Source organism: Ochotona curzoniae, unplaced genomic scaffold (assembly GCF_017591425.1).
Source record: "Ochotona curzoniae isolate NIBS_2020 unplaced genomic scaffold, NIBS_Ocur_1.0 scaffold_4683, whole genome shotgun sequence".
In the NCBI taxonomy this organism is placed as follows: domain Eukaryota; kingdom Metazoa; phylum Chordata; class Mammalia; order Lagomorpha; family Ochotonidae; genus Ochotona; species Ochotona curzoniae.
Genome location: NW_024467121.1, coordinates 8829421 through 8849460, shown reverse-complemented (window position 1 = coordinate 8849460; position 20040 = coordinate 8829421). Strand labels below are relative to the sequence as shown.

At 40.2% G+C, this 20040-nt stretch overlaps 1 protein-coding gene across 1 annotated transcript in view; it reads left to right on the top strand.

Moving 5' to 3' along the window:
* The window catches only part of ADARB2 (adenosine deaminase RNA specific B2 (inactive)), a 183289-nt gene that overhangs the window by 150754 nt on the left and 12495 nt on the right, over positions 1-20040 (top strand). Inside the window, exon 8 of the mRNA XM_040968291.1 lies at positions 5513-5694. Coding sequence (XP_040824225.1) covers positions 5513-5694 — 182 coding nt within the window. The remainder of the gene's footprint in view (positions 1-5512; positions 5695-20040) is intronic.

The window sequence follows — 20040 nt, the reverse complement described above, 5'->3', positions numbered from 1 at the left end:
ACAGTCACACCCTTAAGCTCAGGGAAATTTACCCCAAGCAGGTAACTGGGAGAGAGAACTGTTTGCACCTAGGAATGAGGAAACACAATTAGGAACCCTCAATGTCATTACTGGTATTCAGAGAACGTTTATATTTTGCAAACTGATGGAGTCTGGAATTGGCCAAAAATAAGAGAAAGGACTTATCAGATAGGTTTTAGAAATGAGAAACGAGATGTTGTATAAAGTGGAACTCGTTCCTTTCAGCAGGAGACAACCTGAAATGATGCAAGGTCCCCCAATCCCAATTTGAGCATAAGGGACTGTCCCATGTTTACTGGATATCTCTCACATGCTCAAACTTCTACAGTCAGTGACAATACCCTCTCTGACCCTATCTACTCAGGCTGCTACACAAAATATAAATTGAGTATTTTGCAGATGACAGAATCACATTCCTCACAGTTGCAGAGGCTGTAAGTCCAAGATGACGAAGTTGGCAGATTCACTTCCAGATAGGGCTTCCTGGTCTATAGATTGTTGCATGCATCTCAATGACCTATAGACCTTGTTGCATGCATCTCAAATGGTGAAAGGGAAGAGACAGATGTGAGGGTCCCTTTTATAAAAGCACTCATCCCACACACAAGGGCTCCATCTCCATGATTTATTCATCTCCTAGTACAGTCACATTGGCCAGTAGAATTTCAACCAGTGGATTTCAGGAGGGACACAAACATTCCAGTCACTTTCCAATTTCCATGAAACATGCACATTTCCAGACAAGTTCCCCATAGATCACCTGAAATTACGTAACAGGTTTCATGTCTGTGTAACTGGTTCTTTCTATGTAACAAGCCATCCCCAAACTTAATGGCTTAAAATAGCAAAAGCCACTTGCTTTGCTCAAATGCCTTTTTTTTTTTTTGCAAAATTTAATAGATTATCTCTTTTTAGCTCCACATGGTGTCAGCTGGAGCAGCCATCCAGGGGATGAAGGACTTACTTTTAAGATAATGGAAGATTAGAATTGGCCATTAGCTGGAAGCTCAGCCAGGCTAGGGCTGGGATAGGTTCTTCTTCACAGAGGGTGGAGGCCTGGAGGAAACAACCAAGAAACTCGGATGTACATGCCTGGAGCTGGTGTGAGCTCCCACAATCTCGTTCCCACTGTCCAGATCAGCTGAGGCACCACATGTCAATTGAGGTGTGAGGAAAGAGACATCAAAAACACATTTAAGAACCAATGTGTTGATAGATACCTTTGAGATCATCACTGGGAACCGGAATCCAGCATACACTCTGTTGTTTTATGTATTTTCACCTTTGAACATAATACCTTTGCTCAGGGAATGAATAAGTTGTGTATCACAACTTAACAAATTTCCTGCTGGAAGACAATTATATTATTTCCAGTTTTTCCTTTTGTCTTATTTGGTTTGCTTTGCCATCAAAATCTTGTGGTGACTAGATTCAAACCTATATCCTAGCATTTTCTTCAGAGAGCATCCATGGAACAAATCTCTAGCAGTGATAGTACTAGGTCGAAAGAGTTATTTGTCTTCTTTTTTTACTTAGAAAGGCTAAGGAAGGATACTAGGCAGCTAAAAATAAGACGGGATATTTGTGCAGAAATGTCTCTGGCTTGAAACTAGTATTTAATCTTTGTTAGAGGTGGGATAAAGAAGGTGCGAGATTGAAGGAAGGTTGGGGAAAGGTGTAAAGAGAAGGAGGTGTCAACCTCCAGACAGGTAGGAGGAATTGATTTTCCCATGAAGATACCTTGAAAAGTAGTTACTACTAGGTCCATGTGGTAGATATGAAGACCAAGGCTCACATTTCTCAAGCTTTAGGAGCATTGTAACCATCCAAGAGAACAGCGTGTAATACCCACTTGTGAGTCCCAAGTTCTGACCCACCAGGTCTGGAGTGGAACCTGAGAATGTGCATTTCAGTGAACTTTCCAGGTAATGCCATGTGGCTGGTTCAGGCCCCACACTTTGAGCCCCACTGAGTGGACTTTTGCTCAAGATAGCAAGAGATGATCAAGATCAACCCAACCGCACGGGGTCGATACTTGGATTTGACCCAATTTTATTGACTCCAAGCCTGTGCTAACCTACTCTGCTGTGAGCATTCTTAACCTAGGTTCACATCAGAATCATGTGGGGATCTTCAAAAATGATGGTTCCCACATTGACCATAACCAGTGATAAAATTTAGGGGAGGCCCTAGACCCCCAGAACATTCTCAAAACTTCCAGATAAAGTAAGATCTCTTTACTCCTCCTGCCCTTGATGTGGGCTTCCACCAGCTTGTGGCAAAAAAAAAATAAGTGGACTGTTTCTCTACTAGGTGTTGTTGTACATTCAGATGTGGGCAGATGTGCCTGCAGATGAAGAACTCAAAGATGGCACAAATTCACAGTGATACCTGAAAATTTTGCTGCCAACTTCACTCTAATGTTAGAGCTATGTCCCTTTCCAGGACTCTACCAAGGTAATAGAAACAATGAGCAGGAACACAACCTGTCCAAATTACTGCATGACAGTGCCTGCTCTCTGTCTTATCTCTTAGGCCCACTCTAGTAATGACACTCTGATGTGGAGCCTGTCTCACGGGGAACATTGCCATCATTCCCGTTGTGACTCAGAGGCCAAGGCTTGAACCAAGCAGAGAGATTGCAGTTTTTTGATAAAGAAAGGCAACCTTTTTCTGAGATCTTTCTCCCACTTATCTATGGTATTTCAATGATTGACAAACAGACAAAAATATATTTATTTAGGGATTATCTATATTGAAAACTAGACGTGGGATTTCTTTCTCTGTCAACACTGCAGTAATATCAGCTGTTTGAACAAAAGGAGAGGTATTTTTCTATTCAACCCTGAATGCTGAGAATTCTCCACTTTATATTCAGAAAGACATTTAGTTTTATTGATTGTGTTAGCTGGCTAAGTTTAAACTCCAATCGCCAAGCAAGGAGAGGGTTGATTTTCTCCATATTGTAAAGGTTATTAGGAGGATATCGGATATAGAAGTTATTTGTCTTTCGATGATCCTGTTGAATAAGACCCACTCCAATATGTTCCAGAAGTTTTGTTCAAAACAAATCCCTTGGTGACCTCAAGTACCATGATGTTTCTTCTAGGAACATTAACTTTATTTTTTTCCTCTAGGAATTTGCTTATTTGAAAGAAAGAGAGGTGAGACATCCATTGAATCACTCCAAAAACACCACAGAGATGGGGCAGATCAAAGGCAAGAGCCAGAAACTCCACCCTGGAATCCCATATGGATAACAGGCCCATGGACATAGCCTGTCATCCACTCCCGTCCAACTTTCTCAGGCAGCTTAGTGGGAAACTGGATGGAAGCAGAGATGCTGGGACTTGAAGCAGCACTGTAATGCAGGATGCCAGCATGGAAGCAAGGTTTAACCCACCACATCTAAACTAAATTTTAATTTTTAAGACAGCTTGTTAGTGAAAGTGCCTTGTTGTGGGAGGGAGAAATCTACATTTGGCTGCTTTTAATTGGTAAGAAATGTGAAAAGTCTGCTAACAGACTGAGAATTAAGAGGCACACTTAGATTTGCTATAATCCAGAGTCCTTTGCAAGAAACAACAGCAAGCCCTTAGTGTACTTTCCCAGCAATTTCACATCAGAAAAAAGAAGTATATGAAACACTAAGAAAAGATAACTGGATTTCCCCTCTCTTTCTCATTTGCCTTCTGGTCTCAGATGTGAGGGGAGAAGCCAAATCCCACAGCCACTACTCAAAACCCCTGGTGGTTTTATTCGGAGGAAAAGCTCACCTGTCAAGAAACTCTCCTAAGAGTTGTAGCTATTCTCTACCTCATCAACGAGAGATGAGGATGAAAACACTCTCACTTAGAGGATCAGCTTGTGGTAGTGAAACAACAGGTCTAAAGGCAGAGTTGTCAAGTAAAGAGATCTGTGCTCGTCTGTAGCAGGCTCTTGTGCTGCTTCCAGAAATATCCTTTCCCTCAAAATTTTTGGCTGTTTACTCTGGTGTGATTACAGGGATCTGAAGGATAGCTCTTTCTTTGCTTTCCAAGCAACATGACGTGATGGATAGAAATGACCACAATAGTTTTTTAAATGAAGCTATGCAAATCTGATAGACTAAAGTAAATGTTTCATAAAACCAATGACTGTTTAAATTGTAGGACTAAATTGTTTGTATATAAATATTACCTTTTATATTCCATTTGAGTTTTATGTAGATGAACACATTACTTTAATGACCTGCATTTACGGAGGGAGAGTGGAAGCATGGCTCCCTGAAAATCTCACCGGCCAGATGGCTGCCTTTTCTTGCATGAGATTAAAAGATGTTTCTCATTCGCTGCGATGCTTCTGAGGCAAATTAATATCGCCGGCTAAATTGCTTGTGTTTTTTTTTTTTTCAGAGTAAAATTTAAAGAGAACTTTTTAAAGCAATTGGTGTCACAGGTTCTCGAAGCAGATTGCTCTCCAGGTAGAGAGACATGCGGTAATTAATGGAAAGAATTCTGTGTTAATTGACTGCTTCGGGAAGAGAGATATAATGACTCCTTATTAATCATGAAAAGAGATGTACAGCGTGGAGGCACCACAATAATTGCTCTAACAGTGGAGAAATGTTAACTAATGAAAAGAACAATGATGTAAGAAATTAGCTTCATATCCAATGGAGGCTGGGTTTTGGAGCACATTATTGCAAGTGGCAACCACAAAATGTTTCCTGAAATAGCACATCCAAGGAATCTCGTGCCACTTGAATTTTAAAATCTGACAGTGCCCCTGAAATCCTTACTTGAAGAAGCAAAGAAAACACTTACCCAGAGGCTATCTTTTCTTTCAAAGGAAATGGCCTTGCGTGGTCTCTCCTCTGGGCTTCTAAAATCAAAGTCATCCCCAGACCAAAATAAGGTCATTTGTTCACATCATTTAATTTCAACACAGTAAGTCATTTGGACTGCTAAGGACAAAGGGAATAGGAGAGAGTATTTTTCCCTAAATGGAAATAGACATATTCAACTTCTAATATTTGTCAGCCAACACAAAGAAAAAAAAAAATCAGATTCACTCTGAGAACACAGTGTCTTTGGTTTTTAAAAAAAAGAAAACATCTAGCTTTAAGTCCCTGGGTGAACACGCAGCTTCCTCTCCATCTCACAACCCACATTTTTCAAGAGGAAGTCGGGTCCTATTAGCATGCAGAGGCACTGTCAGAGCTCAGTCCGCAGTGTAAAGAGCCGTTCAAAATCATTAGTGGCCACAGGCCAAGGCCGCCCTCGTGATTCCAGGGTGCCTGGGGAGTTCCCAGGAGAGCCCTTGTTGTCATTTGCATGATGGGAAGAGTGCCACCACAAGGACCTGGGAGCTGAAGGACACACATTCACCAGGCTTTTTGCAGGAACCCAGCAGCCTGGGTAGGTGATGGGTAGACGGCAAGGCTAATCTCCCTGCACCTTCCCAGCAGGTAAACGGACGCTGTTGACTCCTCTCTTGCTTGTCCCTACAGGTGGAATGTCCTGGGACTACAAGGCGCTCTCCTCTGTCACTTCATTGAGCCCGTGTACCTCCACAGCATCGTTGTGGGAAGCTTGCACCACACAGGCCACCTCTCCAGAGTCATGAGCCACAGGATGGAGGACATTGGCCAGCTGCCCACCTCCTACCGGCACAACCGACTCCTCCTCAGCGGTAAGAAAACACTGTCCTCAAAAATCTACCACCTCCGTTCCATCAGCAGGCAAGCAGCATGCAGGTGCCACCAGTGCCACCTCAGGGCATGTCCTACCTGTTGTAGCCAACAACTACTTAAGGCTTATGAGCAAAGGAAAATCAATGCAAAGACTTTAAAAAAATCTTGAAAGGTTTCAGTGCATCTTTGAGTGTAAGAAACCTGCTTATAAATCTGTGATGGGATCTAGCTCATCACACATCTCTCTGTCACTTTCACTACAGTAGTCAATTAAAAAGGAAAAGGCTCTGCTGCTCATGTGTGCGTCTAAGAGGCCCCAGCCCATGACGCTCACCAGCAGACCTTGCCAATGGAGCTGCCTGGAAAAGGAACAGCAGTAAAAAGGAAGGTGGAGACCAGTCACGGTGGCTGGAGCAGTGTTACAGAAACCAAGGATCCCTAGGCTTACTGCAACAAGGCCAAGAGGGGAGCACATCTCAGAGGCAGTGAGCTAACCTCGGCCAGCACCGCACTGGGCTGCCATGTCTGTCTTGCACAGACCCCAGTCGTGACTTCTCGAACCTTCACACCCCCCAGCACATGAGGAGGCTCTCCCTGGTCACTTGGCACATGGGGCCAGTAACCAAAGCCAAGAATCACTTAAGCAGAAGGAAACTGCCAAGTTCAGGTCCGCTTGAAAAGAGCCGGTCTTAAGTGCTAGGAGGGCTTTGGGAAAATGTCCACCGTGACTACTAGCTAGCCTGCTACATTAAAGAAACTTCCAGGTATATAGAAACTGAAAAGCAGAGGAAGGAATCATGCATATTTTAATAACATGCATATTTTAATGCCCCCCAGAAGCCTCATTTTGAAGCCCTGAAGGAGAAGGCATTCAAATTTGGTGTATCTTCCCTAACTGAGTAGTGGAAAGAAAGCTCTCAAGGGCTATTTATGGTAAAACCAGGCAGATACATTGAGAAAGCAACAAAACCACTTCTGTCCAAGGAGCACACTTTCCTCGCTCCAAGAGCACGGCTTGGCTGGTTTAAATCCCACACCAAATGCCCTGGCTGGGGGAGCAGGCGTAGGAGGGAATGGCGGACAACAGGTGAAAGAGCTCAGAGCAGCTGGGCCTAAGAGTTATTCCCAGGATTCTGTAATTGTTCTAAACTATAAGACCAAAAGTAAAACAAGGCCTCCTGAGGGCACTGGTAGATACTAAAAGAAATAGCACATAAATATGCCAAGGAAATATTCGGGAAAAGAAACCTGTTATCGCAGGAGTAACTCCATTTATCAATTTGTTCCACAAAATGCAGCAATTGACCATTTGAAAATTGTCCATGTGCTGTTAAGGAAAATATGAGCACAGACCTCAAACTTAAAAACAGAGAAGACTAAAGATGGGTTCTCCCCCATCGTATCACTAAACTGTACTCTGTTCCTCCAACATCTTAAAATTCCAGAATTCCTAATCTTAAGATTCTGACTACCTAGTAAAAATTTGTGTGGGTATCAGGGAGGATTTTTGTGGTACCCAGTGCAGTAAAAGTCAACGTATCTGGGGAGTTGCTTCATCTCATGCTCAAATGGACCAGATCCTGTTAGATTGCAGAGGCTTGCTAATGTGCAGTAAAGGAGAACTTGGAGTAGGAAGTTATGAAACTGTCTCAACACTATTTAAAAGAGGGTGGTAATGTTTAATCAAGGCATACTAAGTATCTGCTTTTTTTTTTTTAGTGTTTTTATTTTTTTCATGACACAGTTCCATAGGCTCAGGGATTTCCCTTCCACCCTCCTCATTTCTCCAGCCCCTGCCACTGTTTTCCCCCACACTATTACAGTAGTATAATCCTTCAGCAACAGTCACAAGTACATCATTCTGCTATTTAAATGTATCATGATATTGTGTACTTGTTTATTAAGACATCACCTCTCATTGAAAACAGTCTAAATTTAAAATATTGACAAGACGTGGTAACACCTACATACTGATGGTGATCTTATCCCAAGTGCATTTGTGCTTCTTCATGATATGCTGTCCCCATAAGCCCTATTTCTGTCCCCAGACTCCTGACTCCTTCCCTCAACCCCAAGATAGAGAGTGTCCCATAGTCTCAGCCACTGTCTACAAGGTACATGTTAGACAGATTTAGTTCATGGAGCCAAGATCTAAGTGCTGCCTTCTATAGCTGTGTTCAGAGTTACAGGATCCTGGGACGACAGCTTATAGGCAATAAACAGCCTACAGCTGGTTTTGCTGAGTCTGAGGGGTTCGAGTATTTGGGACAAGGAGATCCTTGTCTGATCCAACTGATGCAGTTATTACAAAGTACTGAAGTCTTTTAGAGAATGGCTCTATCACTTAGAGAAGGGGCATAATCCACGTTGGATGCGGATTTGCTGTCAATGTCAATTTATCACATAGTCAATCAATTCTCATACCAGCCAACAGCAATTGATAGCATTCCCATTTTAATAACATGAATACACTCAAGTAATTCTGTAATTTATCTAAGATTAATAATAAAAAGCAAAGATTTGAACTCAGATCTGACTGATTGCAAATCCCAAGTGCTTTCAATATTCCACATTGAGTCCTGTGGCAGAGAATTTTCATAACAGATATTGTTATTTATCACACAATACAAGAATACCTGAAGACTAGTCAATAGGTTATTACTAGGGAATTGGTGTGGAAGAAGCAAACTAACCCACTGAAACTTCGTCTAAAACTCTGAGCTGCCTAAGAGTTCACATACAGTCTCTGAAACAATCATTATCATTTGTGCATCGCTGAACGAGAAACTGAAAAATTCACTTCAGATTGGAAATCTACAAAATTACTTCTTTTTAAAAATTTTTGGTTTTTTATTAGAAAGGCAGATATACAGAGAGGAGGAGAGAAAGAAAGGAAGATCTGCCATCTGATGATTCATTCCCCAAACAGCCACAATGGCCGGAGTTGCACTGATCCGAAGCCGGGAGTCCGGAACCTCTTCCGGGTCTCCCACACGGGTGCAGAGTCCTAAGACTTTGGCCCGTCCTTGACTGCTTTCCCAGGCCACAAGCAGGGAGCTGGATGGGAAGTGAGTCCACCAGGATTAGAACCAGCACCTGTAAGGAATCCCGGTGCATGCAAGGCGAGGACTTTAGCTACTAGGTTAATTATTATGTATTTTTAAATTTACTTAATTGTGTATTTCATTATGTATTTAACTATTGTTTGAGAGATAGGAAGGGAGTGGGAGGTGGGAGAGAGACAGAGAGCTCTTATGCATGGATTCTCTCTTCAAATGCTCGTAACAGCCAGGGCTGGACCAGACTGAAACCAGAACTGAGAACTGAAGCAGAGGATGTGATATGGATCTTCCACCTGCATGTTAGGGACCCAACCACCAGAGCCATCATTGCCTACAGTACATGCACCAGGGGAAGCTGGACTTAGGAAACTCAAACCCAGATCCTCTTCTGCGTGAGCATCTCAACTGGACTCTTAATTCCAGGGTGTGTTTTTTTTAAGCAATAGAGAATATCAATAATTGTTTTCAAAACTATCATTTTGATTCCAGTTTTGACCTCTTTCTTTCCTTTTTCCTTCTGTCACATGTTAACGTTTATTTTAAAGATTACTTACATAATGTGATTGGACAACTGACACAGCTCTGGGTGGATGTCAAAAAGGAAAAGCAGAAAATAATGGTTGCAACTGAATGAAAATGTCCTGATATTGGGAGCCCCAAGAACTTCAGTAAAGTTATACAATTTCTAAGTCAAATTTAAGAAAATCTCTCTCTCTTCTGATGAGTGTCAAGTACCCTCTTATTCTGTGCTTCTAGCTTTTTGAGTTATTCTCATTCACATCAACTAGAAGAATTTAAACTTTATAAGCACAAGAAAATAAAAATTACAAACACAATCATCATTACCAAGCCACTATTCACACAGAATCTTTGATCCAATGTTTGAGCATGAGCATACTTCTTGCTGGAAATTTTGTCTCTTTTTGGGGCATTTTAAGCCATATGGGAACATAGTGACATATACATCACTTCATTACATCAGCAGTTAGGGAGTAGTGAATTTCAAAAATCATAAACAGGTAAATTCAGAACCGCCTGACACCACTGAGTGGCATAATACAATAGTAGGATACCTGAGACTCCTCATCCAGCCCCTAGGCCATCCACCCCACTGCAATAAATGATGTCCAACTAAACATTTTAATCTGCTTTAAGTAATGGTTTAGAGTATGATTTTCATTATTGGGAAACCGAAAAGAATAACCCTTAGTATCTCACCTTGTATCAACCCCTGAGCAGTAACTGCATTACTCTTGATGGACAGTTAATGTAAAATTTTTAAAGCAGATTGTCCTAATTTCTTATTAAGAAATAAAAGGTGCCAAATGAAGATAAGGATAAGAAGACAGACAAGCAAGTGAAATTTACCTCAGGGCTTGCTCAAGGTCAGTTTGCAGCGTTGCCTTAGATGATGAAGCTAGAGGGGCACAGCATGGTAGCCTAGTGGCTAAAGTCCTCGTCTTGTATGTACTGGGATGCCATATTGGTGCCAGTTCGTATCCTGGTGCCCCGCTTCCCATCCAGCTCCCTGCTTGTAGCCTGGGAAAGCAGTCAAGACAGCCCAAAGCCTTGGGACCCTGCACCAGTGTGGGAGACCCAAAGAGACTCCTGGCTCCTAGCTTCAGATCGGCACAGCTTTGGCTATTGCGGCTGCTTGGGGAGTGAATCATTGGATGGCAAATCTTCCTCCCAGTCTCTCCTCCTCTATGTAATCTGCCTTTCCAATAAAAATAAATACATCCTTAAAAAAAAAAAAAGAAGATGAAGCTAACCTACTAGGCTAGTAGAAACTCTGCAATTTAGATATGGCTAAATTAGTTGTGTGTTAAGAAAGAGCAAAAAAGATGAAAAAGATACCCTTACTGATTAGAACATATTAACAGAACAGTGAGAACAGTGATTAGAACATATTAACATTTTCGAAAAATAAACTAGAAAAAATTCTGCTCAGACCACACTACACCTGTGGCAAAAACTTCCAGCACAGAAGCCAACATCAGTTACACAGCTGCCCCAGAGGAGCCTGTCCTTTCTTTCTCAATGAGATCAGTGGAGTGAAACAGAGGTGAGAGTAATTAATAAAAGCATGTGCTTTGAATATGCATATTTTTAGAAATAAAAAGCGCTGTGAAATGGAAAATGACTTTGACAGCTTGTTCTACTAAACTGAGATATATGATTCTCTGAGCTTGCAACCTCCAGGCTTGCTTTTCTACATCAAGGAAAGGCGATGGCAACAGAGGACAATCTGACGGTTAAACCGACTCTTCGTTCATATTCATGGCGTATGTAACAGATCTATCTTTCAGTGTAAGACTTGACTTCTACTAAAGATAGGACTATGATTATATTTACAACCTATCAGCAAGGTCTTGGGAATGGACGTGAAATTTGAGAGACAGACCCCGAGAAGAACATCAGCTGCCTTTCCACACAGGGCGTGGCTGTCTGAAACAGTAAGAAGCAGTAGTTTGTGCTTCTGTCCAAAGTCACGATTCATAGCCACTTAATTAGAAAGGATAAAGTTTCCTACTGATCAAAACGTCACCAATGGTCACCTATAATTTTTGTTCAATGCCACCTATTTCTTGTTCTTGTTGTTTTTGTTGTTGTTGTTTTGCATTCTGGTTGCATCCCTGTCGTCATTTATAGTCACATTCTTGTGTGAAGAATCTTATCTGGTGCATGAGGCCTCTTATTCAGGAGAAAACTCTAAAATCAATGGTCACTGATAGTATTTTGCAAAATAACTCAGTGAGATAATAACAATTTTATTCTAGCCATATGGCAATAAATTCGTAATATTATCTTCATGTTAAAATGTAGATTAGAGTAACAAATAGAGTACAAATTTTCCATTTATTTTAGTGTGAAAAACATGAACTTTAATATATATTTTAAATTTAAATAAATACTAATAATATTTAAATATACTTGATATATTTAATATTATAAATTAATATGAATTGATACATTATCCGTTATAATTAATATAAATAAATTAACATGAATATAAATTAATATACTTCATATATTAAATTTAAAACTTTGATTTATATATACATATAATACATATTTTAGCAGACTATTGTGTCCTTTTGCCACTAGTCCAAAAAATTTTTTTCTTTTTTTTTATTAATTATATTGTATTATGTGACACAGTTTCATAGGCTCTGGGATTCCCACATCCCTTTCCCATACCCTCCCCCCATGGTAGATTCCTCGACCTTATTGCAATATTTCAGTACAAATTCAGTCAAGATTCTTTCGTTCCCAGCATATACCTAACAGAGTCCAGCATCTTATTGTCCAGATAAATTCATCAGTTTCTTGGGGAGACCATCTCTGGTCTGAAGGTAGAGCTGGCAGAATATCATCCATACATACATATTATTTATCCTAAACACCAAGAAATTTCTCAACATAATGTAGACATTCATTTAATCATTCAATTAATATGTATTGATCACTTATACTGGGCCAGTCACAATCTTGCACTGGGTAATAACAAAGAATAAAATAGTCAAAAATCCATATCTCAGAGGGACTACGTACAAGTCGAGAATATGGGCAGATAAAAAAAATAAGGACCTTGTGGAAAAGTAGAGCAAAGGCGGCATTGACAAGAGGCCTTGAGGTAGGCATTTGCTGCGTTCCACCTTGAAGAGACTGGGACCCAGGCCCTCCTCCACTTCCAATCCAGCTTCCTGATAATGTACCTCAGAGGAAGTAGGTGATGGCCCAAGAATCCAGGTTCCCTTCGCTCATGTGATAGACCCCCAATTGAGTTCACAGCTCCTGGTTTCAGCCTGGCCAAGCCCTGTGGCTATGGGTGTTTTTTAATATTGATTGTTAATTTTACAAGAACCACACAGGGAGTGTGTGACAGAGAAAGGTCTTCCATTCTCCGTTTCACTCCCCAGATGGCTGCAGTCCTGGACCAGCCCAAAGCCGTGAGCAAGAACTTCAGTCAGGACTCCCACTACTTTTCCCAGGCCTTTAACAGGCAGCTGGATCAGAAGAGAAGCAGCCGAAACACAACCAGTGTCCATGTGAGTTAACCGAGCTGAAGGCAGTGGCTTATCCACTATGCCACAGTACCAGACATTGATGTGGGCATTTGAGAAATGAACTAGCAGGTGGGAAAATTTTCTCTGTCTCAAAATAAATAAGTATATTTTTTGAATCCTGTTTGGCTCCAGATCTAAGACTAGATCACGTGAATCTTTGCCTTCAATGGATTGCAAAGCTGGTTATAAGGCAAACAGAGAAACAGGTACACATAAGATACCTTAACAGTCATTTAGTTCCACCTCGCTTTTGATAATGTCAGAACACCCAATTATCTACCCATTCATGGGAATGGAAAACTTAGCATTTATAGCATCTTCAGATCTGTTCAGATGATCCCTCTTGTTATGAACCAATGCAGGCCTCCTGTAGACGTAACTCAATCATCACCATCACACCCCTGGTATCAAGCTCTAATGTGTCTTTGACATGAAAACTCTATATAATCTCTGCCTGGACACTTTTCACTCAACGGAATTCATGGTTCTAGCTGCCATGGTGAAGGAGAAATGCTTCAGTCGTAAGGACTGACAAAAGACCTTTGCCTTTTGGAAAAGTACGATGTTCACTGATAGTAGATAATATTTCGTTAAAGCTTCAGAGTCCCGATTTTGGTAGCAGTGCACCACAGACAGCGAGGGTGGCTTGAAGATCTTGACAAAGACACCTAACAGTCTTTTTGACGGATTCAGAAAGCTAGAATGAGAGGAAAGTGTCACCAGGCCAGCACCAGGAGAGGACAGAGGGACAGAAAATGTGAGAAGCTAAGAAGTAGGGCAGTACTGCTACCAATGAGGGGTAAGGAACCAAGTTAGATGCTAGGATTTCCCTTGCGTTTCAAACACAAAAGGGCTGAGTAGACTCTTGTAGAGTTTACAGATGGCTTGAACTTATTTAATTTGAATAAAAGTGACTTAATATGTAAAAAAATCAAATAACTCTCTAAAAGTAGAATATTTCCCCAAAAGTGAAAAATGAACAGCCACGGAAGGAGGCAAAAATGAAGCCAGCATAAATTTAAAAAAATGGAATAGAGACACAATTCCAGAGATTGCTATTATCTGACACAGATTCTAATTTAATTACACTGCATATGATGAGAAATATTTTAAAAGCAAAATGGAAAACTTAGGGGAAGACATGAAGACAATAAAATGTATTTTTATATGAGATACAGAGACCTGCCATTTGCTGATTGACTTCTCAAATGTCCACAACATTTGCAGCTGAACCAAGTCCAATTTAGGAACAGAGAGTGGCAAGAACTCAGTTATTTGAGCTGGAATCTACTTCTCAGTATATGCATTACCAAAAGGCTGGAGTGAGGGACCAGTCCAGCATGAGATGCAAACATCTCAACCCAGCTTAACCACTACGCTATCCACAAAATAAAAGAATTTCTTTAAGCAAACAGACTAATAGTAAATTAAACATAGCTACAAAGAGAATAACCAAACTGTTTCAATTATTTTTATTGCTTTGCAGCACGCTTTAAAATTAGTATGACACCTTCAACTTGAATGTTTTTCTTCCTCAGGATCACTTTGACTAATCTGGGTCTCTTCCAAATGAATTTTAGCATTGTTTTCCATAATTCTATAGAGAATGTTATTGGTATTTTGATAAGAATTTCATTAGATTGCTTTATGTAGTATACACATTTAACCAATATTAATTTTTTGAATCCATGAACAAATAATATCTTCCCAGTTATCCTTCTGCCCTTGACAATTTCTTTCATCATTCTCTTATGGTTTTTTGCTATAGAGCTCTTTCACATCTTTGGTTAAATTATTAATGAATTTTTAATATTTGTAGATATTATGAATATGATTGTTTTCAGCAAGATTGCTAATGGTGTTTTAAAATGTGTCTATATTTTGTGTGCTGATTATATGCGATGCTAGTTTACTGAATTGGTTTATGCATTCTGTTTTTCAGTATTATGCTTAGATTTTTCTATGTATAGAATCTTACCATCTGCAAGCATGGATATTTTGACCTTCTTCTTTCCAATTTTATGCAGTTCCTTTTCCCTGATTGCTCTTACCAGTATTTCCAATACTGTGTTGAGTAAGTGTGGCAAAAGTGCACATTCTTGTTTTGTCCCAGATCTGAAGGAAAATGCTTCTAGCTTATCTTCATTCAGTTTTGGGGTGCTTGTGTGTTTTGTTACGGACGGTGCATTTCAATTTGAGGTGTAACCCTTCCACATATAACTGGTTGAACGCTTTTCTCAAGAAGTAATGTAGAATCTCACCAAATGCTTTTTTTGCATTTGGAGATGACCACTTTGTTTTCCTTCTTAATGTGACTTATTACATCTCCTGACTTCCAAATGCAGAGTCATTCTTGCATCACCAGAATAAATCCCAGTTGTTTCAGATGTGAGATATTTTTGATGTAGTATTGAATTCAGGGTGTTAATATTTTGCTGAGGATTTTGAAAAGATTTACTTATTCACTAATTGAAAGGCAGAGTTACAGAAGGAGAGAGAATTCTTTCATCTGATGTCTCACTCCCCAAATGGCTGCCCCACCCAGAGCTGGCCTATTCTGAGGCCAGGAGCCAGCAGCTTCCTCTGCATCTCCTCGGCACCCATATGTCCTTGATGATTTTCCGTCTGCATGGTCTGTCTATTGATTACAGTGGGTCTTTGAAGGTCCCCACTGTGACTGTGTTAGCATCACTTCTCCCTTAAGGACTAACAACGTTTACTTTATCTGTTTGTGTGTCTAGCCTGGAGTGCATGTATATTTATGATTGTCACATCTTCTGGTTTAATAAATCTCTTAATAATAGGTAATAGTCTACCCTTTCTACAGCTTTCTACTTCAAGTCTACTTTAGCTAATGTGAATATAGCTACTCCTACTCATCTTCAGTTTCCATCATTATGTCCTCCTCCAACCTGTCACTTTCAATCACTGTGCACTTACAGCTATGAAGCAAGTTTCTTATACGCAGCATGTAGTTAGGTCTTGCTTTTTCATCCATCCAACCAGCTTATATCTTTTGACTGCAAAGTTTCATCCATTCATAATCAAAGTTAATATAAGAACTAACTCATCATTCTGTTTGATCACAAATTGATTTATACATTTCTTTCTGCCTCTATTACCATTTATATTTATGTTTTGCTAGCTTTTGTTATCATAAAGTTGGATTCTCCTTTCTCTTCTGTGAATCTTCTCTGTCAGTGAATTTGGTACTAAAGTGTATTTTCATGATGTCTGCTTCTTTTAATAAAAAAAATTATTTATGGTTTTGGTAGAGTAACAGAAACAAAGAAAGAGAGGAAGGAGAAATCTTCCATTTAGTAATTCCCTCCCCAGTTATCCACAACAGCAAGAGCTTGATCAGCTTAAAACCCAATCAGATCACCCATGCTGGCAACAGGGGTCCAAGTACTTGGTCATGCTCTGCTGCCTTGCCATGTGCAGAGAGCTGGAACGGAAGTGGAGCAGCCAGAGATCAAATGGGCACTGAGACATGGGATGCCATGTCACAAGCAGCAAACTAATCCATTGTGTCACGAAGCTTGTTCCTCGGGGGGCTCACGTGTCATGTGGGACTTCCTTTAGGATACCTATGAGACAAGGTTGATAGAGATGAATTCTCTCAGTTTTTGCCCATCTTGGAAAGGATATTTTTCTCCTTCGATTTTTAAGAATAGCTTCCCAGATACAATGTTCGTGATTGTAAGTGACTTTTTTCCTTTCAAGACCTTGAATATATTATCCCATTACCTTCTGGGCTGTAAGGTTTCTGTTAAAAAGTTTACTATTCGTCTAAAGAGATTTCACTTTAATTTAATGAATTCTCTCACTGTTTAGGTTTCTCTCCTCATTGACTTCTGACCATTTGATTTTAATATGCTTTTTATGCTTGACTATCGCTGTGGCCTTTTGAACTTCCAGTATGTGACCAATAATTCAAGTTCCAGGTTCACTACTTCCATCCAGTCCCCTGCTGGTGTACCCAGGGAGGCAATCCCCAGCTTTCACAACCTGGGAGACATGGACGAAGTTCCAGGCTCCTGGCTTTGGCCTTACCCAGCCCCAGCCATTGCAGCTATTGATAGAGTGAACCAACGGATAGAAAGCCTCTGCGTATACCTCCCTGCCCTCTGTGTCACACCTTAATCTTTGTTCAAAGGCCTTCAGCTATTTTTCTAGAACTACCATCATGATGGAGGGTAAACTGCTTAAGCCAAAATTCTTGGATTCAAATATTAACACTGTCAAAAATACTTCCACAGCAGCATCTTGATATATGATTGACCAAGCCACTGGGCAGTCTCACCTAGCCCAATGGGCACTTACTAAGAGTTTCCAAAGGAAAGAGAAAAAATAGAGCAGGAACAAAATTGAAAAAAATCATAAGTAATCATTTGCTCAGAGAAATAAGAAACATCAAGTTACATATCGAAGAAGTGCATTATAAACCATGAAGAAAAATTCTTAAATCCTCATCTCAGCAGTGAAGTTACTGAAAGCAAAGATAAAAGTGAGACCTTAAAAGCAGTTAGAAAATAAGAGACATTAACTTTGAAGGAGCTAACTCAGGTGGACAGCTGATACTTAGAGGAGCAAAAAGAATTAAATGACATTTCAAAAATACTGTTAGAAAATTAACCGCAACTTAAAGTCTAGCAAAAGTATCCCCCAAGGGTGATAATTAGGCAGTGGTTCCAGGAGCGTAGTGGGAACCACCACCACTGCCTAGCTTGGTTAATAAGGACTTCTCCTTACATTCTAAATTTAAAAAGGAAAAAAAAATGATAATGAGATAACATGTCCAGACAGACAAAATGAAAAAAAGCCAACCCCATTAGATTCACACTTTAAAAATAAAATACTAAATGTGCTACTTGGGCAGGAAGGAAAAAGCATGATGATCTCAAAGGCTGATGCAAGGGTGAGCACTTGATACATCAGTTAAGATGTCACTTGGGACACTTACATCTTGTAACACAATGTCTGGGTAAAAGTTCTGACTCTACTCCCAATTCACAGATTCCAGCCAATGCACACCCTGGGTGGCAACAGTGGGGATGAAAGAGCTTGGGTCCTGGAAACCCATGGGAGAGATTCCTGGCTGCTGCCTTTGCCTTCATCCCACCAGCTGTTGTGGACATTTGGAAAATGAACAAATGATGACAGCTTGCTCTCTCAGTCTCTCAAGTAAAAAAAAAAATCAGATAATGCAGATAAAGCAATGAAAACCACCCACATTTTCATTCAGTTTTAAAACTTGGCTTCACCTGCCTGGACACATTTGTAATATATATAATTTGGAAGAACAAACAACTGTATTCTGTCAGAGTCTCTTTGTTCTACCTCTTTTAAAATAATAACAGTCCTTCCAGGAGCCAAGAATTGTGTCATCATGAGATTAATAATTAAAAATGCAAATGTTTTCCTCCTGCAGGGGAAACGTCCCATCTTTTAAAGAAGCCTGTGAGCCTATGTATCTCTGACTATGTGGAACAGAAACCATGGAAATTTGTTCTCATAAGTAAAGTCGTATTTCTCCTGTTGGGTGCCATTGCAGAATTCTCACCTAGAGCAGTTATAGAGGTATAACTGTCACAGTGGCTTGTGGCCCATATCCCTCAAATTTACCTCCACCACTTCAGCCATCACCTAACCAAACTAGTCTAATGAAGGGAATGCATGCTGTCATGCTGCATATATTTCTTCTAATTTTAAACTCACCTTTGGCTTGCAACAATCCAGAGAAGCTGGTGTTCTCTCTGCAAACAAGCCAGTTATCCACCTCAGTTCTCTTTCAGGGTCTCAAAACACGTCACGTTTTCCATTAAATATGTTCTGTTGGAACAGGATAGCAGCCATAAGATTGCTGGCAATTATAACAATGTTCATGTTAATGACGATGAATGAAATGACGCTGCTATAGCCTTGGGAGTTAGTTACCATAAATCCATATATTCACATTAAATTGACTAGTTCCGTGTGTGTGTGTGTGTGTGTGTGTGTGTGTGCCTGTGTGTGTGTGTGTGTGTGTGTGTGTGTGTGTGTGTGTGTGTGTGTGTGTTTAGGAGAGAAAAGAGGACAGATATTGACCCCAAGCGGTATTGGCAGGTTATAAAACCCAAGAGGTTCCTTCAGTTCCTGCAACTTTGTGATTCTGTGCATGCCTGGAAGCATGCTGCTTCATTCATTTTGCAAAATTAAGCATAATGCTCTCCTGTATTACAGACTTGCCTCACTTCATGCAAAAATTATATCCCTGAAATGCCTTGTGTAAATTTAATTTGGAGAAAGTGAATTACATTTCAAATATAGTAGGCTCACCGGCTATTTAAAGACATGCTACAATGTCTTACTTATCTAATGTCTTCTTTTAAAGGCAAATAAGAATTTTTCCTTCAGCAAGGCATCTTTTCATGGCTATATGAGGCATAATAAAACTCACTTTCAAGGGAGCTGGGTGGTTCCATCACTGCTCTCACATGTTGTAGCAGTAACAGTAGCTGTAGTGGCCATAGCAGTCATCCCATTGGTGGATGGTCATCATGAGCAGTAGCAAGTTGATGAATTTATCAGAGGTGTCATACAAGTGACGTCTGGTCTTGGTCCATTTCCAGAGCCCACTCTATTAGTACAATTTTTGCACTTGAATGAAAGTCCACCTCGTTTCATGAAGCCCTTCTTGCTACATTTGTTTGCTTGACAAAACATCCATGTCATAGACTGATAGGGTCCAGCTTATTTCATTCAGACCTACTTTAAAGTAAAATACCTCTCTAAAAATTCTCAGACAAGGTGAGTAATCCATATGCTATCTGGCATTTTACAAATTAATAAAAATACATTTGCAAGTTACACATCAGGCTAAACAAGCTTTCATTAGCCTTGCTTTCATTAGAGTGTCTTGATCCAGAAATTATTCAGGTAAAACCGGCATTATTTGCAAAACAAAACTAGCTGTTCAGAAACAGCTATTAGAGGAAAAAAAATAGTATTGAAGGCTACATCAAGCTGCACAATTTTTTAAAATTTTTTTTTCTCGCCTTTTTTGGACTTCCAAATCCAAGATGCTACCTGAGACCAAATTCACCCAGGAGCATGAGACATATTGCTCCCCACAAAAACAGCCAGGACACCTAAGAACTTTCTTCCCAAATACCCGGGCCACTGCCTTTCCTCATGGTGAGAGGAATGGGAGAGCAGATACAGATGAGAA